The sequence below is a fragment of the Melitaea cinxia genome, chromosome 14, assembly GCF_905220565.1.
Source record: "Melitaea cinxia chromosome 14, ilMelCinx1.1, whole genome shotgun sequence".
Taxonomy (NCBI): Eukaryota; Metazoa; Arthropoda; class Insecta; order Lepidoptera; family Nymphalidae; genus Melitaea; species Melitaea cinxia.
The window spans coordinates 9,574,771-9,597,315 of record NC_059407.1 but is presented as its reverse complement, the minus strand read 5'-3'; the positions used below and the strand labels follow the sequence as shown (position 1 = coordinate 9,597,315).

At 33.6% G+C, this 22,545-nt stretch overlaps 2 protein-coding genes across 2 annotated transcripts; both read left to right on the top strand.

The window, feature by feature from the left end:
* The first annotated feature begins 7,746 nt into the window (after positions 1 to 7,746).
* Positions 7,747 to 12,930, top strand: LOC123659382. Its single transcript, XM_045594597.1, has one exon. It carries the CDS (start codon positions 7,747 to 7,749, stop codon positions 12,928 to 12,930), a length of 5,184 nt encoding a protein of 1,727 aa, XP_045450553.1.
* Positions 12,931 to 19,069: 6,139 nt separating this feature from the next.
* On the top strand, positions 19,070 to 22,448 carry LOC123659381. The gene is made up of 5 exons (XM_045594596.1): positions 19,070 to 19,152; positions 19,701 to 19,813; positions 20,283 to 20,396; positions 21,631 to 21,769; positions 22,204 to 22,448. Exons 1-5 carry the CDS (start codon positions 19,070 to 19,072, stop codon positions 22,325 to 22,327), a joined length of 573 nt encoding a protein of 190 aa, XP_045450552.1. The 3' UTR covers positions 22,328 to 22,448.
* The last annotated feature ends 97 nt before the right edge of the window (positions 22,449 to 22,545 follow it).

Genomic DNA, 22,545 nt, shown 5'->3' with positions numbered 1-22,545 from the left:
AGTGGAGGATGGCCGTCAACGTTGGGAAGACGGCCGCTCTACTTACCGGCGGGTACAAGCCGTGGTACCAGCTTACTCTCCGAGGCCAGGGCGTAGAGTGGAAGACCTCAGTGAGGTATCTGGGGGTCCACATCGACCGGAGGCTGCGCATGATCCCGACCGTCAACCAGGCGGTCATCCATGCAGCGGCGGCCCGGTCGAAGCTCCACTCGGTCTTCACCTCCAGATTACCGACAAGATCCAAGCTGAAGGTCTACGGAGCCTACGTCCGCTCGCGATTGACGTATGCGGCCCCGGCTTGGTACGCCCTCTGCTCGGCGAGCCAGGCCAGACGGCTTCAGGTCCAGCAGAACCGGTGCCTACGTTTGATAGTAGGAGATCCGAGGTACGTCAGGAACGACGTCATACACAGAGACACCAAGACGCCCACCGTGGTTAGGAGTATGTGCGTCGCCTCGCACGCACCATGTTCGCCCGCGCGGACAGGAGCGCGTGCACACACCTCCACGGTATCGCACCGCTTCACGCGAGACCACCAGATGGACGTCCCCTGCCTCGTGAGCTCCTACTGTCACCGCCGGTTCCCAGCGCCGGTGTCGGTGGCGACGAAAGTGACGACTACGACGACGGCTAGGACACCCGGGTTACAACCGCGGTGTCCCCTCGAACTCCAACCAGACCAGACTTGCCGACCTCAATTGCTAACAGGCCATAGCCTACTTTAAGTGGGTATGGCCCTGACCCATCGGGTCAAAACACAGATCCCGAGGGCGTAGTCCCTCGGTGATGACAGCCCGGGTGGAGAGGCTATGCCTAAAAGCCCGTACCCGGACAGGCCCGCAGGCCTGTCAGGAAGAGCCATCGTTCGTTCGTTCCTCAGTCTGAAGAGAGTTTATTTGACACGTATATCAGCTAAAGACGTCGCGTAAAAGATGAATAATGATTTTCGCCTGAAGTCCATAAGAATTTGGAATCTGTTACGACTGTTTTAACTTCCGACTACTGCAATCAAAATTATCTATGGATGGGAAAATTAATATATTCGAGAAGAATTACGTGTGTGTAAAAAAAAAAAATGTTTTAACGGTAGTGTGGCGGAAAAAAAAAATATAAAGCAGATATGATGGCACAGGATCTAGGTGAACTTTATAATTCGGATTTTAAGTTATCTTTAGATGAAGTTTGTAAAAATTTTTAATTAAAAACTTCCCATATAAATATAATTTTTGTCTTATTTACATATTTATTTATTACAATGCTATGTGTGTTTTATTGCAATAATTATACTACAACGTTAGTGGGAATTCATATTACTAGTTAGCGAACATTAGAAAAAGTATTTTTGATAAAATACCCATTGACCTAACATCTCAACTGAAATCATCTTCAATGAGTTGTACTCAATTTTTTTTAAAGCGATGGCAAATGTAGTGTTGGTTTTTCATTCTTGCAGGTTGATTAATTCAAAAGTTTTAATAGAAAAAAAAAACAAGTGATCTCTAGAGTATTTCAGTTAAATGAATTAGTACAATCATTTGTGACTAATGATTGTGATTTGTGATTAAAAGTTTATCTTAAAGTGATATCTTTTCCGACTTTTTTAAAACAAAGTTTTACTACTTTTTAAAAAGGGAATTATAGTGTGATAACTTATTATCAGTAATTGTAGTAATTTCAATCTTGAAAACTTATTTTCCATTTTAATGTTAGTGACATTTTTTACTTCTCAAGCGCTGACATGTATATTTTGTGACTTGTCAAAAGCGTTTGATTGCTTGTACCACGGTATTGAGTAAATTTGAGTATTACAGTGTAAATGGTAAAGCTCATAATCTCATTGCATCATATCTTGCTAATAGAATTCAACCTGTATCAATTAACCGAACAAAGCCTTCTGGAGCTGTGCTAAAATGGGAGTTCCACAGGGATAATATTTAGGTTCTTTTCTTTCTCTAATATACGATATTTTTGATATAGTATTATTTGCTAATAATACATCGCTTATCTTTACTCGTCGTCATGAATACAAGATTGGTTTAAGGCAAACAACTTGGTTATGAACGTCAAGAACACCAAATGCGCCATGTTTGCGTTTGCCTTGGATTCTGTTCAAACTCGGGAGTCTTTACCAATCTATACACGTAGAAACTTTTTCTATTACAGCATCACATTAGATTTAATAAGATATATTATAAAATCTCCTAGTTTCGGTCCTAACTGAATTTTAATTTGCTTCGTAATCAGATCTTTTTGAAGTACTTTTGGACAACTAATTAATTATAAATTATAAGTGAATTGACAATTCATAGTTCTAGTAGTTAGTACCTATTAAATCTATTTAAGATATAAATTTTCTCAAAATAAAAATTGTAATCATCTAGACAAAAGTACTAATATCTTTTTAAGCGACATATACATATCCAATATATAGTAGAATTTTGATTGATTTGGCTTATGATTTCTTTGCAAATGTCGGAATCATAGACAGACAGTTCGATTTTTATATAGGTTTTATACATGTATCCATTATTATAACACGGCTCATTTAAGGGTGTAAAGTGATGGGTGGTTGGAAGTAGGAGCCGGGTGGTAGGGTGGCTGGGACGCAGGGGTCAGACGGAGGCGTTCAAGGTGAAGGCCAACCTGTCCGCCACCACGCATATTCTCGCAAACCCAAAATATATAGTGCAGTATTTAAATAGCTTAGTTATAGTTGCATTTATATAATAATAGTAGCATAATACTCGTATTATTTATTTTTTACATTTAATTTATTTGACACAACCGGCATCTATATGTGAGTGTTATGGCAAACATTTGTTGTAAATCCTAACTTTGTACTAGCTTAAACGTTAACTCTGGTACAAGCTTAGATAGTGCGACCACTTAGAAATATATACATTTCTGTTTCGCATGTTATTATTATTAATAATGTAATTAAAGTTTTAGTATTAGCAAAAACTTTAAATAAGATTATAAATGAAAGACAATAATACACACAAACAATGAATCTTGGTATTGACCATACTGAACTGATAAGTTAGTCATTTGTTTTTTTTTTTTGTTCTCTAAAATTAATATCATTAAAAATAGGTAATATTTTTGTATCTTCAAATCATATTCCACAACCGAATTTAATTACGCTCGTGACGGTCGTTCAAAGAAGTGAGCGTGAAGGACGCTGCTGACAACCACAATATTTATTATTTCATTCGATCTTTTTACAAATACACAAAATACGGTCGTATTAGCGTAATTATTAAAATTTATTATTACAATAATTTCAATAATTACATATGTAGTGTTTGCTCGCAAACGAAAATAAACCGACTTAACTTAAATCGACCAAACCATTACATTGACTATACAATAATACAATTGGAGACGAAAAATGGCCAAGTAAACATGCATTATTATTAATGATAACTCAAAAAATTCTTGTCTGATCTCAATCAAATTTAAATGGGGCCAATATGATAAACACCAGCTTTAAATTAAAAAGAATCATCAAAATCGGTACACTGCTTGAAATAAAAATATTACATTGGGAATTGTTTGAGTTTTAATAGCAATGCGTGTTCAGTCTCCACCCAAGACAGGATATTACTATTGAGGGCTGTTAAGTGTGAGACGTTTATTTATTTACAATACAAAGTAACTGCACGATTGTTTCAAATTCTCTTTTATAACCTGAAACTAACTGAGAGACTGGGGATAAAAAAGGTAATTATTGTAGCAAATCTTGAATGTGATATCTAATAATTAGAACAGGACAATAGTGTTCCAATGTGAAATACTGAAACCACTGACAGAAACATCTATGTTTATTATTTATAATTTATTTTTGGCGTAAACTTGTGGAGGCCTATGTCCAGCAGTGGACTGTATAGGCTGTAATGATGATGATGATTTTAGTTGCGATCTGCTAGCTTTGCTTACAAAGAAGCTCTTTGAAGTGTTAGTGACTTGCAGTCTATCTAAACAGCTTATACCTGTTTAAAAAGAAATCCAATATGGCTTGGGATCGGAAAAACAAAAGTACTTGAGCAAGAGACATCTGTTTTTTAAATAAAATTGTTATAGTCGGCGATTCTATCAGAGGAAATATGAGACAAGTAGTTTCTTCCTTCATCGTTGGAAAAAGACAAGTAGTTCCTCCAATTCTATCGCTAAGTGTTAAATTGGACGACGACGCGTTGGCACAACGGTCACAGCACTAATTTGTGGCTGTTACGCTGTCGGTTGCGGGTTCGATCCCCGCACATGGCAAACATTTTTATTGGCCATACGAGGCACGGTGGGTCTCCCCACCGTGCCTCGGAGAGCACGTTAAACCGTCGCTACTGGTTTTTATCACGTACACCTGATAGCGATCGTTACTCATAATAGGGAATATACCCGCCAATCCGCATTGAAGTAGCGTGGTGGATTAAGCTGTGATCCTTCTCCTACATTGCATTGGGAAGGAGGCCTATGCACAGCAGTGGGATATTACAGGCTAAAGCGAAAGTGTTAAACATTTTAAAAACATTTTTTTGTTAAATATAGTGAACTATTTTTTTATTTGTAGCATTTATTATATTTATTATTTATAGGTATTGTATGAGGAATTTATTTTGTAACAAACCGGTACTAGCAATTTCTTTTGTTGTCTCAATTGTGTGTTAATGTGGAATGTCACTTTTCCATTTGTCTTGTTCGTATCCGAACACTGCCTAGTAACAACGTAATAACCCTGTATTGTGTAGCGTATTTCCTTCCCCACTTCTCCGTTTTAAATTTCATCACAATTAATCCTGATAAGTAGGTAGGTATATGGCCGTAAAAATGTCAAAAACAGAAAGACAGAATTGCATTACATTCCCATTTATAATATTGATAGGAATGAAATTATTTTTAGATTTCAAATCGATATTACCCATATAATTTTTTTAACTAAATTTATAAGTAATTGTAATTAATATGAGGACTATAACACTATGCTCAATAAATTAATATAATTATGAACTTAAATTAAGAACTACCGTGTCTAATAATTTATACATCTTACTAATAACATAAATGTTTATAAGTTAGTTAATCTTTTTTAATCTCTAAAATCAACAATAACTTACAGTAATATAATATAGAGAAGGAGAAATATCTTATATATGGAGAAAGAAGTTTATGCCCAGCAGTGGGATGTTACCGGCTAAGGTGAATATAATATGGCAATGTAAAATTTAATAAATTAATGGAAACTATGTAATACTAGCTGTGCGCGCGATTTCGTCCGCATGGAATGTAACAAAAAGTTATTGCTGAACAATTATAAAATAAATAAATTTCTAAAATAAAACTAGTCTAAATTACTCCTTAATATATGAACTATCTGCCAGTAAAAGTCCCGTTAAAATCGGTCCAGTTGTTTTAGAGATTAGCCGGAACAAACAGACAGAGAGACAGACAAAAATTGTAAAAAATGTTATTTTGGTACATGTATCGTGTATACATCCATCCACATGCATTTAGTAAAAATCTTTTATTATATTAATATATTGTTTTAAATATTACAAACAGACACTCCAATTATATTTATTGGTATAGATTAATTTTTATATATTTCATTTTAAGAAAGATCACTTTAGTACCTATATGTGTGATAATCTGCATTTTTAATCTACTTAAAAATGAACTATTCGTCTCTTACATAATTCATGATCACAATAGGGACCTTACGACAAAAAACATCATTCGAATACGTCGTATTAGTGTAAGATTAGATCGGAGGACTAATTGATGAATAACAAGTTTTTTTTTTTAAATAGGAGTATAGCTAAAAATTAATACGTCACTACTAAAAAATGTTTCGTGACGTTCGAAATCTACGTAGGCGTGTCGAATGAAACGGGCAGACTGTTCGACGCGCTCAGACAAGAAGCTATTAGGTATAAATGTACAAAATACATACGTCACAGGCGACATTGTTAGGTCACAAATAGGGCTGCCATTAAGCAAAAACATTCCCTATTTCTTTTTCAGTATTAAAATGAAGTTTTTAAGTGAATTGATACATTTTTACATTTCATTAGGTAGGTATGCGAATGCAATTAATTTGGCATAATTTTGTATAAATTTTAAATTTATTCTATATACATCTCGAAATACCGTATATATATAAATTTTAATAATATAAAAAATAGTGTCTAAATTTGTGTATTAAAAATGATAACACTAGCACGATGAGACTGAGTGGAAAACTTACAACTCGTTATTATTAAGTAATATTATTATTATACACACAGGATAACATAAGCTTTTTCATATGGTCTCAAAAAGATTTTTTGTTTCTCATTCAATAAGCATTATGATCTCTTTCATAATTATTATAATAGAGTCATAGAATTCTTAGTGTTTTTTCCTTGAAGCTTGACTCAAGCTTTATCAAATCTCATTTTTATGTTAGACTTATTTTTTATTACTTTTGCATATTGTTGTAATATTTTCTACTCGTCAAAGACAATTTTTGAAAAGAAGAAAATAATATAACAATACCGTTCATACCAGTTCAACTCTTCTGAATGCACATCGCATGGTGCATCAGGTGACATAGGAAAATCCGGGACGTGCATTGCGCGTTCTTTTCCAGTCCCGGGTGACGCGTCAAATGAGTCAGGCGCGAGCTACCACGACGGAAATGAGTCCTTCCTCCGCGCTATCGGCCGGCACTTTTGTTAAATTAAAATGGATGAGGTTTAAAGTGGCGCGGCCGTAACTAACGGTTGCTGCGTCGCCAGTCCGCGATTATAACAATCTGCTCCACAGCAAAAAAAATAGGACGGCGAGCGACGCGTGGGGTCGAGCTCCCTACTTGCTCGTCCTCACGACCTATTAAAGAATATGACCCAAATTGTGTGTCAACAATAAAATTACTACGTTTTTCCTCAATAAAACCTAAAATATATTGAGGCCGATACGCAATTGTTGACATCCTATTAAGGAGGCATTATGGTAAATGCTTTTAAGATTTTGTTTATGTTTTTACTTCTTGTATTTAAAAATACGTATTTTATTATATGTATTTAATTAAATATGATATATATTTGAAATAAAAATATTAGAAAAAATTCTCGTGTCACAATGTTAGTTATCATAACCGATTTTTATGAAATTTTGTGTGCATATCGGTTAGGTCTGAGAATCGGCCAACATCTATTTTACATACCCCTAAGTTAGGGGAGAGGGATTAAGGGGGTTAATAATGGATATGACAAAACAACGTTTGCTGGGTCAGCTAGTATTATCCTAAATACTGGCAGTTATGTGAATTTAACATAAAACTTATTTTTCATAATTGTTTAAAACTTAATGTTATTTATTTGTAAAATTTATAAAATGCATGACATCGTGTTGCAGAATTGTAACTAACTAATAAAAAAACATATTTCATATATTAAATGGTTTTAATGTGTCCAACACTATTTGACATAAATGTTTAAACTCAGTCTCAAATACATTATCAAGGAGTGAACACGTGTTTTATTCGTCAAAATATACAAACCGTTCTGCTATACGAAATTGAACCTTAAACTTAAGAACATATGGTCCTTCGAGCCGGATTGAAGAAGCGAACGGTCAGTGCAGTCGGCCGCGTGAATACAAAAGAAGCCAACATTCCTTTGATACGGAATTGCATCGGTTCAAGTAAACAACTTTTTTTGTATGAAGTTTTACTTGTGATTTGAAAAGTTATTTTTATTAATTACAATGGCCTCTCCTACTGTGGAACAAAATAGATTATTATCTGCTTTAGAAGATGTGGCGAATATGATTCAGAAGGCTCAAACAAATATTAAAAAGTGTCCGAAACAAAGGTTAACAGAAGGATATATAAAAACAAGATTAAAAACTATCGATGAGTACTGGGAGACATTTAAAGAAACACATAAAAACCTTTTGAAGTGTACGCCACGAGAACAAAGGGGAGTTTTACCTTACTTTCTAAATGAAGAATATTACTCGTACGAAGATTTGTATATTTGTTTGAAAGGTGATTTAACAGATTTACTATCGAATATGGATTCCAAACCGAAAATTTTTGAAGAATCTAATTCGTCAAATTTATTACAAAATGCGCAGTCATCATTTGCTAAATTACCGAAGATTCAGTTACCAACGTTTTCTGGTAAATATGAAGACTGGCCCACATATCAAGACTTGTTTTTGGCGCTTGTACATAACACAACAACTAATGATGTGCAAAAGCTTCACTACTTAAAAACTAGTGTGACTGGAGAAGCAGAGATGTTATTACGACACATTAAAATTACACAAGACAATTATAAAGGTGCATGGGAATTACTTAAAACGCGCTTCGGAAATAAGAAAATGATTGTTTTTTCAATTTTAAAAAGATTATTTGGCCAGAAGAAAGTTTCGCATCAGTTAGCTTATCAAATTAAGAATCTTCTAGATACAACTACGGAATGTATAAGTAGTTTGAAAAATTTAAATATTTGTACAGATACATGGGATCCTATTTTGATATTTATAGTGGGACAGAAATTGGACTTAGAGTCATTAAAAGAATGGGAAGAATATTCGTATAAGAAGAACAGTGATGAAATGCCTTCGTGGGAGGATTTTAAGAATTTTCTCGAGTCTAAATTTCGTACACTCGAACTAATCGCTCCGATTTCAACGGTAAGGGACAAACCACAAACTTCAAAGTCATTTCATGTCACAAACAGAGATCATGAAATTCATCAAACCCAGCACCCTAATACTCATATACAACCTTCATGTTCCTATTGCAAAGGGGGTCATTACATTTATAGTTGCAAAGATTTTGCGAAGCAACCAATTGAACAACGATTCGAAATTGTAAAGAAGAATCATCTTTGTTTTAACTGTCTTATACCAAATCACAACGTATACAATTGTAAACATAAAACGACATGCCGAATCTGCAGAAGAAAACATCACTCCTTATTACATCGAGTAAAAGAGACAAGTGAAGAACAAGGTACTCAACCAGAACAGATAATCACAACCGCTCACTTCTCTAAACAACAACCTGGTCATGAGGTGTTATTGGCAACAGCACAAGTGGAAGTCAAGTCAAGAGATGGTGATACACACTTGCTTCGTGCTTTGATTGACCAAGGCTCAGAAGCTTCATTCGTATCTGCGAGAGTCATTGAACTACTAGGCCTGAAAAGGATTAGTATCAACGGTGAAGTTTCTGGAGTAGGAGAAGAAACCCGAATACCTATAAAACACTTAACTTACCTGTCAGTTGCATCGCGATTTAACAGCAGTGAAGTCATAACAGTGAAGGCGTATGTGCTGAAAGCCATATCGACGAGATTACCTTCGAAGAACATCTTGATGAACTGGCAAGAGCTGCAAAAAATAAATTTGGCTGATCCGAACTACTATAAACCAGGAAGTATAGACATTTTACTGGGCGCTGAAGTCTTTAGTAAAATTATAGAAGATGGTTTAATTAAAATGCCTGATGGAATAGTAGCTCAAAAAACGTGTTTAGGATGGATATTATCGGGACAAAGAGAAAAAGAGTTTATGAAGAATCAACACAATGTAATCACATTACATATAAGAAGCATGGTTACAGAAGATAATAATATATTAAAGAAGTTCTGGGAAATAGATAATGAATTATACAAGAAGAAGAAGATACTTACAAATGAGGAAGAGAAGTGTGAAGAGATTTACAAAAATACAACTAAAAGAGATGAATACGGAAGGTATATTGTACATTTGCCACTGAAAAAAAGCATAGAAGATACAGTCCAGTTATGTGGAGATACAAAACAAGGAGCTATAAATAGATTCAAACAATTAGAAAGGAAATTTCAAAGAAATGAGAAATTAAAAGAAGAATACTTAAAGGTTATTAGAGAATATATAGGAATGGGTCACATGATAAGATCTGAAACAACAGACAAAAATTTTATATACTTACCTCATCACGCTGTAATCCGCGAAGACAAAGACACTACTAAGGTTAGAGTAGTATACGATGCATCAGCAAGTGGCTCTAATGGGAAATCCTTAAACGATGCCATGATGGTAGGTCCTGTATTACAACCTGATCTTCGAAGTCTGATAACCACTTGGCGTACATACAAAATTTGTGTAGTAGGAGATATAGTGAAGATGTATAGAATGATAAATATAACAGGAGTACATACAAATTTACAACGAATCGTCTGGAGGGACAGCCCTGATAAAGATCTCGAAAGCTATAATCTAACAACTGTCACGTTTGGCACTGCAGCAGCTCCATATTTAGCTGTCCGAACGTTACATCAACTAGCTGACGATGAAGCCAAGGAATATTCACACTCTGCACCTGTAATCAAAAGGTCTTTTTACATGGATGATTTAATGACGGGAAGTGATAGTGAAGAAAAAACTAAGAAAAAATGTGAAGAAATTAGAATGATATTACGGAAAGGAGGATTTATTATGCAAAAGTGGTGTAGTAATTCCGAGGAAGTTTTAAGATATTTACAAGGAGGAGAGAAAAAAATAAATGATACAGTGGAGATAAAACTAGATAAAGTTATTAAAATTCTTGGATTAACATGGGATAGGAAAGAAGATATATTTAAAATTACTGTGAACTTACCTGAGATGATACATCCTGTGACGAAGAGATCCATTCTATCAGATGTCGCCAGATTATTTGATCCGTTTGGATGGTTATCGCCAGTTGTCATAACTGCTAAAATTTGGATTCAAAAACTGTGGCTCTGTAACTTGGGATGGGATGACGAGCTACCGTCACATATGTGTGAAGACTGGATAAGATATAGAGAAGAGCTGACACATTTGCAAAACATACAGATACCACGATGGTTAAAAACAACTAAAAATAATTTTAATACGGTAGAATTGCATGGTTTTGCAGATGCATCTACTCAAGCATATGCTGCTGTCACTTACCTTAAAATTGTGGACGGTGATGAAGTACATACAATGATTCTCGCGTCTCGTACTAAGGTTGCGCCGTTAAAGCAGCTGTTAGTACCTAGACTAGAATTGTGTGCTGCGGCTTTATTGGCTGAACTCATGTATGATCTTGCAGAGTTACTAAAAATAAATAAAGATAACACATTTGCCTGGACGGATTCTATGGTGGTACTATCATGGTTACAAGCTCAACCTAGTCGTTGGCGAACCTTTGTTGCTAACAGAGTATCAGATATATTAAGAGTGCTAGACAATGATCGTTGGAGACACATTAAGTCTATTGATAATCCAGCTGATATTGCAACTAGAGGTCTAAGAGCATACGAGCTTGAGAATTACAACATTTGGTGGTCTGGACCGGAATGGCTTAAGAAAAATAAAAAATTCATGGAAAGGAGAGATGACATTCCACAGACGGAACTAGAAATGAAAGGATGCTTCCATACAAAGATAGAAGATGAAGAAAAACCCATCTGGGAACGATTTTCGAGTTTGTCTAGGATGAAAAGAGTATTAGCTTATTGTCGAAGATTTTTAAGGAAAGGTAAGATAGAAGAAAGACAAAGTTATTTAACAGTAAATGAATTGGAAAGGGTATTAGAAGACAGTATAAGATATTACCAAAATTTAATTTATGAAGAAGAAATTGATGACCTCAAAAGGAAAGGAATAGTTAAATCTAGAAGTTCCTTAATCACACTTTCACCCTTTTTAGATAAAAAGAGTTTGATAAGAGTGGGAGGTCGATTGCAAAATGCTTCGATGCCTGAAATGTTTAAACATCCTATAATAATTCCAGCTAATCAACACATAACAAAACTTTTAATTATGGAAGCACATATTCGAACACTGCACGGCGGGATTCAGCAAATGATGGCTTTTCTGAGAACAAAATACTGGATTATCGGATTAAAATCAGCGGTAAGAAACTGTATACGCAACTGCAAAGTTTGTATTATCGATAAGGCCAAGGTGAAGCATCAGTTAATGGGTCAGTTACCACTCACCAGGGTCAATGCATACAGACCCTTTTTCAATAGCGGAGTTGATTACGCCGGCCCTGTAATGCTAAGAACATCGAAAGGTCGTGGACACCATGCTACCAAGGGTTATATTTGCCTATTTGTGTGTATGTCTACTCGTGCCATTCACCTTGAGGCAGTTACAGATTTGACTTCACAGGCCTTTATAGCGGCATTTCGAAGATTTGTGGCTCGCAGAGGGCGTTGCGCACATTTAATGAGCGATAATGGGACGAACTTTGTTGGTGCTGCCAAAGAGTTAAAGGAATTATTTACAAAGACTATGAATAACGTGACAAAGGAAGTGGCAGAGCTATTAGCGAATGATGGCACAACATGGCACTTCATACCACCAAGAATGCCTTCGTATGGAGGCTTATGGGAGGCTGGTATTCAATCGGCTAAAAGACACCTTACAAGAATTAATAGGGATACCAAACTGACTTATGAAGAAATGGCCACACTTCTAGCTCAAGTCGAAGCTTGCCTTAATTCGCGTCCACTCTGTCAGATAGACAAAAGCACAGATACAATTTTGACACCAGGACATTTCTTGGTAGGCGAGCCGTTAATAAGTGTTCCTGATACAAATTACGAAGAAAGGAATATTAGTTTGATGAGTAGGTGGCATCTAATACAAAAAATGACAAAGGATTTTTGGCAGCGATGGAAAACTGAATATTTAAATACACTACAACAAAGATATAAATGGCAAACTAAGGTTCCATCGCCTGCGGTTGGTGATCTTGTCATAGTTAAAGATGAAAACACACCTCCAACCAAATGGTTATTGGCCAAGGTCAAGCATTTACACCCTGGAGCAGATGATTTAGTGAGAGTATTAACAGTGCAGACACCGGGCAACCATGAACTTAAGAGACCATTATCGAAGTTAATATTATTACCCAAAGACAAAGATTACAATTAAGTCATGGTGGGCGGTTAATTATACGAGTAAACTATATGTATCTACAAATAAAAGTGTATATGATTGTGTATGTGACTGTGTCATAAAAAGTGCTGTGATTAAGTGTAAACTTTAACAAAATATGAATTAAAGTAATTGATTGATTTAAGTATTTAGAATTTACTTTGTATTATTATGTGTTTTTCAAGTTCATAGTTCTGAGACTTAAATGTATTGAAGTCATTTATGTGAAAACAAAAATATTTACAAAATTATGTTTTATGGACAGATTACAAATGAATTGTGTTTAATGTTTGTAATAATACAATTGTAATTTGTATTCAAGATAAAGCTAGTTTCACCTAAAGGATGTAAATGTAGTTAGACTTTATTTAAAAACAATTGTTTTTGGTGGGCGGTATGTCCAACACTATTTGACATAAATGTTTAAACTCAGTCTCAAATACATTATCAAGGAGTGAACACGTGTTTTATTCGTCAAAATATACAAACCGTTCTGCTATACGAAATTGAACCTTAAACTTAAGAACATAATGCTTACTGATAAAGATGTTAGTACCTACTTATGACGCATTTGTGATAAGTTAATAATTTTCACGCCTAATAGTTACAGTTAAAATTGTCAAAATATTATAGTTAGACAGTAATATGCAAAAACAATGATATACATACTTAATAAATAAATTCCGTAACATTTTTACATTAGTTACTACTTGTGTAAATCGTCTAGGTATATAAATTTTCATAATGCAATTCGTCTAGACTGAACAAAGTGCTCGCTTGCGCGCCTAGAAAAGGCACCGTCTGGAGGTGAACCGAATAATAGTTGCAGTGCGCTGCACTTTTTACTTCACTTTAAAGTCCTATTTAAATTTAACTTGTCTCCGTGTTGAAAAAAAATTACGTAAGTAACTTAATAATTGAAAATGTACATGGCATATGAATATTTGACCTAAACATTTCCACTTTTTATTTTTCAACATTAGGTACGTTACCATTAATAAATTATTATTAACGTTACCTTAATAAATAGTTTGTTAATTAATTTAAATATAGCATTATTCTCCCACTTTTAAATGTAATTTGATTAATTTAATTTACTCTTTATTGTACACATAAAAAAAAGTTTACATACAAAACGATTCACAAAAAGAAATGTACAACAGGCGGTCTTATCGCTAAACAGCGATCTCTTCCAGACAACCAGCTTGGAGGAGATAATGTGAAAAAAGCGGAAAGAGTGTACAGAATTAAAATGAAGAGAACAGGAAGAAAACCAAATATACACACATACATGCATACATATACATACATACACATATTTAAAAATATATTAAAATAATATAAAATAAATGTATTATATAAACGTAGGATATAAAGTCACATTGAGGTATACAAGAATAAGTTTTAAGGTTACGAAAGTCAATTGCATACCTCTCGATTATGAAGCTGACGTAAAAAACTCAATGTTCTTTGTGTGCCTATTCTGTCTAGACTAGACTTTACATGCCGGAGGACAACAAACGAGCCGTGCAAAACGTCTGGAGGTGAGATGAAGGCCTTGCGTTTTAAATGCATCATAATTTTATTTGCATTCATTTAGAACTACTGTGTAAAATATAATATTATAGTCTAGTGTATTAGTTTTGTTATTCATTGAAAATGTTTATTTCATGACTTATAAATAAATTTTGTTTGTGAGTATAATATTTCGGATCTAATAAAACCAATCATCAATTACCTTTTAATACAAACCTTTACGAATTTTGATGTTACAGATTAAGTGACAAAATAATATCATGAACTGAAATGAAATTAGATTATAGTGGCTAGAAAAGATTTATGTCTATTATATAAGGGTGTCATGATATAAGTGCTATTCATTTTAGGAGATCCTTACACCTGTACTTTTTGATACATAGAGGTAGTGTTAGTTTGATTCGCGTTACTTTCTAAATTAGCATGGAGCGCGCTACGTGCTAGTTTCAGTACGTTATAGGTCCGATTTTCAAAATGTTTTGAATATTAATTATTATAGGCAAAAATATAATTTAATTTAATAATAAATCATTTTTACTTCAAAATAGGACATTGCAAGACGATTGATATGAAAGAAGCAGTCAGTATTAAAAATTAAACTAACTAGGTCGACTACTTTTAAATAATTTATAATAAAATACGTAATGTATTGTAGGTACATAACTACGGATACTTACAGTACTCACGTACAAATCTATAAATGGGCGTGAACATAAAACGTGACCCAATTTTGTAAAAGTCTGCATCGAAGCGAAAAGGTCGTGAAATACTCGGTGCGTTCCCACAAAGTATCGTAACCTTTCCGCCCGCCCCCGCGTCTAGACTAGACCGTTTATGTACACCCTGTCAATGTATACAGAATCACTTTGAGTATAATTACTTATGTGATCAAAAACTAAGGTCTGAGGTATTTTTATATTTACAATCAATAATACAAGCTATAATTAATTTAAGTTTCATTGTAAAGTTTAATTTTATTCTCTAGTAAACCAATATTATTCTAAACGACAGATTTTTAGAACCCCAATATATTTCGGTGAACTTCATATTATAATAAACGTTTGTCTAACTATTTTATTATGTTCTTGTAATTGCATCATGTTACTAATCTTTAAAGTACATCTTTGCTAACAGCAGCTATCACTATTATGTATCAATACCTATGTTATCAGTATCAGGTGATATAATTTCCATGACTACAGATCCCATAACAAACTATTAGCATTATCTACAAGTATGACATATCATAGACAGATTATAATATTATGAAAAAGACATTGCTTAAAATGTGTGACTTATTTTTAAACGTCTCTGTATCAGGGATATTCCGGTATGGGTTATTTACCTTTATAAAACGGTACTTATCGAATCAAAATAACGGTAAGAGAATCATTCGGTAACCGAATCATATCGGTAATACAGTATCGAAATAAACCGGTAGTAGGCATAACGTTCGCGTCGTAAGTTTAAGCGGGCAATTCCCGTTCTTGTAGCTGCGCTGCGCTAGCTCGGATTGCGGTCCGAACGTACACCATATCTCTATCTCATTCGCTCCCGTGTGTTGCGTGATTTTACTTAAAACTTATTTATTTGTGATAGACGACAGGCCCCGGGCGTGGCGCGAGCAAGATTTCATCTCTTTTTCGCGTTAATGTTTATATTGCGTATAACGAATAATTCAAGACAAAAAACTTAATTACTTTCATAGTTAAAGAAGCCAGTCTTATGAAAAACCAAGCATTATCAATAAAAGCAAAGGAACATTACAGATTCTTCATTTTTCTCTGTTACTTCTCCGAATCATTTAAAACCGAAATACATAACGTTATATTTCGGTATTACAGTTTAATCGGTAACCGTTTTATTACGGTTTTGGAACCGAAATAAAACGGTAACCTTTTCAATCGGTATCCGATTCATACGGTAACCGTTTCAAACGGTTACCTTTATGAATCGGTTTGGCGAACCCTGCTCTGTATACAATGTTCAGCGAACAGCACCCTCACTAAATACACAAAATACAAAATGATTATTTCGTTTATATTTCTTATAACAAGTGCAAACCGTATCCAACCTCGATGCGTACTTTAAGCGGAGGAACAGACCTAAAAAAGTAGAGATATTTTTAATGTTATTTAGTGAAGTAATCTTAATTTAAAAGTAACTAAAAGTATCAATCTCACTTACAATTTCAGTCATCGTAAATTGAGGTATTACATAAGCACTGTAATCACTTGCTTCGCATTATTTCACCTCTATGTCTAGACGGGCGCAATTATCGGGGTGCGTAGAGCTTCGGTAATGACAGTAGATGACCGTTTTGCGCGACAATAATTGCAGGAGAATCATTAAAATAGAACATATTTTTCACCAACTTACTGTATTTTATCTTTATTAATATTAATTAAACTATGCACAGTTTATATTCGCTTGCTATCAAAAGTTATTCGAATGGAATTATTTCGGATACTACTTATTTCTTTATAAAAAAATACTTTTTGATATTATAGTTATAATTTCACACTTGAAATATTTTATGAATTAATTTAGAGTCAAAAAAACAAAGTAAATTTATTGTTATGAAAAAGTTTGAAAGACGTTATGAAGGTTAAAATGGTCAAAAAGAACAAATTACCTTACTTCATCAATATAGGTATTACAAACGAAATTTACATGATGTAAGGGAGATCAAATAGAGTTCAAACAGTCTTTACATACCATTTTTTTTTTATTTTACATACGCATAACTTTAAAAATAAACGATAGTATGTAAACGGTTGTACACGCAATGAAATCTTGTTTAATTAACTAACCAATGGATACGACAAACGTTGCCATTATTTCCTTTGTACCTATTAAAATCAATTTAAAGAAAACTGATGACTTTGTTTTAACAGTCCTCTTAGTGAGGTAAGTTGAAACAGAGGTCTCCGAAATTAAAACATACATTACCTACAATTACTTAATTTGTTATAAAAAAAAATGAACTTGAAAGTAACTGTTCTATTGATAAATAATTAAATGAATAACCTTAACGTAACCTTTTTTTTGTCTTCAATTGCTGCTAATTCGTCTTTAACTGGCGTATCAGTTAATACAACCGACTTACCTTTCTTATATTTTGTGTACCTTGTGTAGGCTCTAGTAGATGGCGAATTATGTTTAGCGAAAATACACCACATATGTTAAATGTTGAAAGGATCTGTTGAAAACTGAAGAATATTCATTACCTTGAACCAAAGTTATTATGAACATGTATGAAGTTCAAACTGCACACTGTAACAGTTGTACTACAAACCACACTGATTACAGCAGAAGCAACATTCAAGGTGAACCTTCGGTTGGATTGTCGTTATGAGCGCTATTTCAAATAAATGGCAAAAGTGTCAGTTTTGATTCGAAAGCTACCACTGAGAGAGATTTGCAAAAGTGACAAATTAGTCATATTACTAGCTCGTTTGCGCTTTTCGACTCTAAGAAATTTGCGTTGTTTTAACATACCTTTATTTCAACCCTCTTCGCTGTCCCCTACCAATATCTTACTCCCGAGGGAGAATCGATGTTGCGACTATCAGAGTTAAAGGAGCCTTCAGAACAAAGAAACGATCGTGTGAGGTGAGTTGTATTAATTTTATTCCGTAAAAGTAATAGTAAGCCTGTAATGAGTTGTGACTAACTGCTTATCTTCTATATAAATAAAAATTAATGTTGCTAAGCGCATAACTCGAGAATGGCTCAACCAATTCGGCTAATTTATTTTTTGTATGCTTCTTAGGGCCCACGGAAGGTTTTAATACTTAAAAAAAAATAATAATTTTTTACTATTAACTTGACAGAACGAAGTCTGTCTGGGCAGCACACAATAACACACCTACAAATAAATTAAATTGGAGTGTCTGTTTGTAATATTAAAATAACCGCTTTATACTAAATGCATATGGATATATACACGGTACATAAACCAAAATAACATTTTTTTACAACTTTTGTCTGTCTGTCTGTCTGACTGTCTGCGTGTTTGTTCCGGCTAATCTCTGAAAGAGCTAGAGCGATTTTGACGTGACTTTCACTGACAAATAGCTGATGCAATAAGAAGTAACTTAGGCTACTTTTATTTTGGAAATTTATTTATTGTGTAACTCTGCGAACTGAACAATATTTTTTTTTAATACCATGCGGATGAAGTCGCGGTCACAGCTAGTTTTAAATAAAACAACCTAATGTTCTTCTTTAGAACTTAGAGTAATTTTACTATGAAACATTCAGAGATATCTTACTTGCTAACATACACGTGGAAACATACAAACGCACTCAGAGTTGTAGACCTGTCTTTTTTCCGCATTTGCATTGGTATTATATACCAAGGTATTTGAAAAAAGTTAGATAAAAAAAATTATTTTCAATAAATCATCTGAATCATAGCAACAGAGATATATTAATAACGGTCACGGAGCTAAATCCATTTTACATACCATTGCCACGACTGAGTTGCTTGATCAATACTTGTTGTTCTTTCTCGTAACTCAGGAAAACTAAATAGGAATAAGTTTTCTTCTGAATAAAATAAGGTAAACAATTTTAATCTAATATAAAGTACCTAATGGAAAATACGACCCAAGTTCCTACTGGAGGTGGCTTTCGTCGAGAGCCATCTACAGATCCAGTTAAAGCACAAGGAATTCTGTAAGTTTTTTTTTAATATTCAGAACGTATATTCGTTTTGTAACTTTTTACGTCAAAACGTAATATTATTTAAATATTTACATTAATTTATTTTGAGACGTTTTTTTGTTGTTTTGTTACGAAACGGTTTTTTTTATTCTTAATCAATCAAAGCAATTTAAATCGAAAGCAATTTAAATCTAAAACAATTTAAATCGAAAGCAATTTCTTATTAAATTATTTTTTTTAACCATTAATGTGTTTAATTTTGAACAATACCTGCTCTGCTAAAAGTTCAAAATAAAAAACGATGATTGTATGAAAAACAATTTTCATACAATTTTTATCTGTTTTTATCTGGTCTTTCTTGATCCAGATAGTTCTATCTGGATTCCAGTACAAATTGTATGAAAATTTCGGAATCCCTATTTCAAACACACAATAGTTTACAATAACTTCCCATTCAATCATCGTTTTCTATTTGGAACTTTCAGCAGGGTGTATTTATATTTTTTAATATTTGTAATAATATAATTTTACTCTTGTTATTATTAGTGAAATTGTGCAATTTACAGTGCATCAGTTAGTAAGAAAGAAAAACACGCTGCCCGTCTTTGGCAGCAAAGGTGGGGCTTTCTTACTCGAATAAGAGAAATGCAAGAAGAAGAAGCATTGAAAATAGGTTCGTTACAAATTTAACGGACACTTATATTAAAAAACGAAAGAGTTTGTTTGTTTGCCCTAATATCGAAACGTGCATGACTAATTTTAAATCTACTTTTTCGTTTAAAAATATGTATACTAAAGAAGCTTAAAGGTTGGTGAATATCATGCTATAAGGCGTTGTACGAGACGTTTACTGTGCAACTGTGCCAGTCATCTAATGTAAAGGTTTCTTTGTGAAAGAGTAAATAAATTAGTATTAGATTACTAGATTATTAGTCACTAGATTATTTTAACAAATAAATATGTTTATAATACACGGCGGACTTTTCCTAAGATATTCAACCTTGCCTGTATTTTAGGCAAAAGTCGGCTAATATATAGCTACATTTTAAGGGCAGGCTCCCACCTCCAAAAGCAGAAAGAAAATTCACTGCAAACTAAACCCATGTGCGGAAAATCTTCACAATAAATCTTTTTTTTTTTAGGTATGTCTCTAGATGAATATCGCACAGCAGTTCGTTCAGTTAGCTGTAAACCTGAAAAGGAGCTTTCTGTCCACATCGAACCCTCTCCTACACCACTACCAGCCACTAGTTCTGGTAACTATCTGACTTTTTTTATGACAAAGTATTACAGTTATTCCTAAAACAAAAATATTGTACGTTGGTTAAAAAAACAACCGAATCGATCTAGCTATAGTTAACTACGTTTGTTTAAATGTTTTTCATGATAATAAAATTGCAGGACTTCATTTTTTCACTATTATAATTGTGTTTGCTCGCAAACGAAAAAAAAAACCGACTTCAATTATATCGACAAGTAATACAACGTAGGTAGACGAAAAAATAGTCAAGTAAATACGCATTATCAAAGATTGCTCCAAAAGTTGTAATCAGATATCGATGAAATTTAAATGTGACCACATGATAAACATTGGTTTTCGATTAAATTAAAAATCATTAAAATCGGTACAATCAGTAAAAAGTTATCCGGATTTTCGAGAGTTTCCCTCGATTTCTCTGGGATCCCATCATCAGATCCTGGTTGCCTTATCATGGTACCAAACTAGGGATATCTCCTTTCCAACAATAAAAGAATTGTATATTATCGTGGTTTATTAAGTTTTTTTAGATGCCCGACGTTTTCTAGACCTAATTGCTAAACAAAAGTAATACGCGCGCAATGCAAGTCGAAACCTGTCCTCCCGTCGTTGTAGTGGGCGTAACGTCAAATATCGTTTCAAGATCACTCGCTGACTCTGATTGAGTGGGTAATAATAGATTCGTATCCGTATCCGCGGATCTTCATAGTAAATATCCATATCCGGATCCGTATTCACGGATATCAATTTTTGACGATCCAGCACATCACTAGTTATAACATATACACGCGGTCGTCTGTTCCTATGGAAAGCAACTTTATACTTGTGTTAAAGGTAACGGCAGACTGTTATGGCTAAAAATATATTTTTTAATATATACATATAAATAATACATATATAAATAAATACAAATATCACACCTAGGCTCAGGCTTGAATTATAATTGGTGATTTAAATTTGGTCGAGATCTGCCGATTACTCGTAACTAGTCCCTATTAATGCGTATGTAAATGATTTAATAGATTGCCTTACGTCGTATTAGCTGTCGATGTAAATTTGCTCGCTGACGAAAAATAAAACCGAATTTTCTGAACGAAATGCAGTCATAATCTTAAATATTTATTTATTCATACTTTTGCAAACTAATAAATAATGGACAAAATACAGAATTACATTTGAATTTTTTTATCATTCTTGTTATTTATTTTTTCTTTTTATTTCATGTTGTCTAGGAATAATTGGTCGTCGTGCTCTATTTTCATTGGAGCGGTTTGGACCGTTAGTGAAAGCGACACGTGACTACCCCCTCCGACCGTCGTTGCCTCCTGGACAAATATACAACCCCTACAAACAAACCATTGTGTTCTTAGGGTCAGTATATATGAATAATATTTTTACATTTATAACAACTCCATATAATATATAAGTAGTAATATATATAAATATATAGTTTCTTATTTTTATTAATTAGCAGTAATGGAAGTCGTTATTCAAAACTAGTAATAATAGTAATATATATATTACTATTTTATATATATATATATATATATATATATATATATATATATAGGATATCTTAGGATTTCATTTCAAATTTTTTCCAGTAACTCCGCTATTACTAGAATTCCGCTGTTGTCTGATACAAATAAAATTTTACAGGCAGTATAACGAAGCTATAACGACAGATAAAAAAAACTAAATTTAAAATTGATTTCATTTAGAACTATAAAAATTCTTAAAACAAATAGAGTTTCAAAGCTTATCATACTATTTTAATATGGTAAAAAATTAAAAACTTGTTACAGGAGCGTTGATGGCGACCCAATATCGTACAAATTGCCGCCAGCGCGGTGTGACGTCACAGACAAAATTTGGGGACAACCACAACAATTAGATGTAGCATTATTTGATTTTGACGCCCTAAGTTAATTACAAATTACAAAAAGAATAGGGTGGTAAAAACAACTACGTAAGCGGTATGCTATATATTATATAATTTTTTCATATTTATGTATTAAAATAAAACACTTGTAATAAATGTTGTGTGCGATAAAAAAAATGTTTTTTTTTTCTTTGTAACAATATTTAAGGCAAGACTATGTATATGTAGACAATTATAATACAGTAAAATATTTTAGTAAAAAATA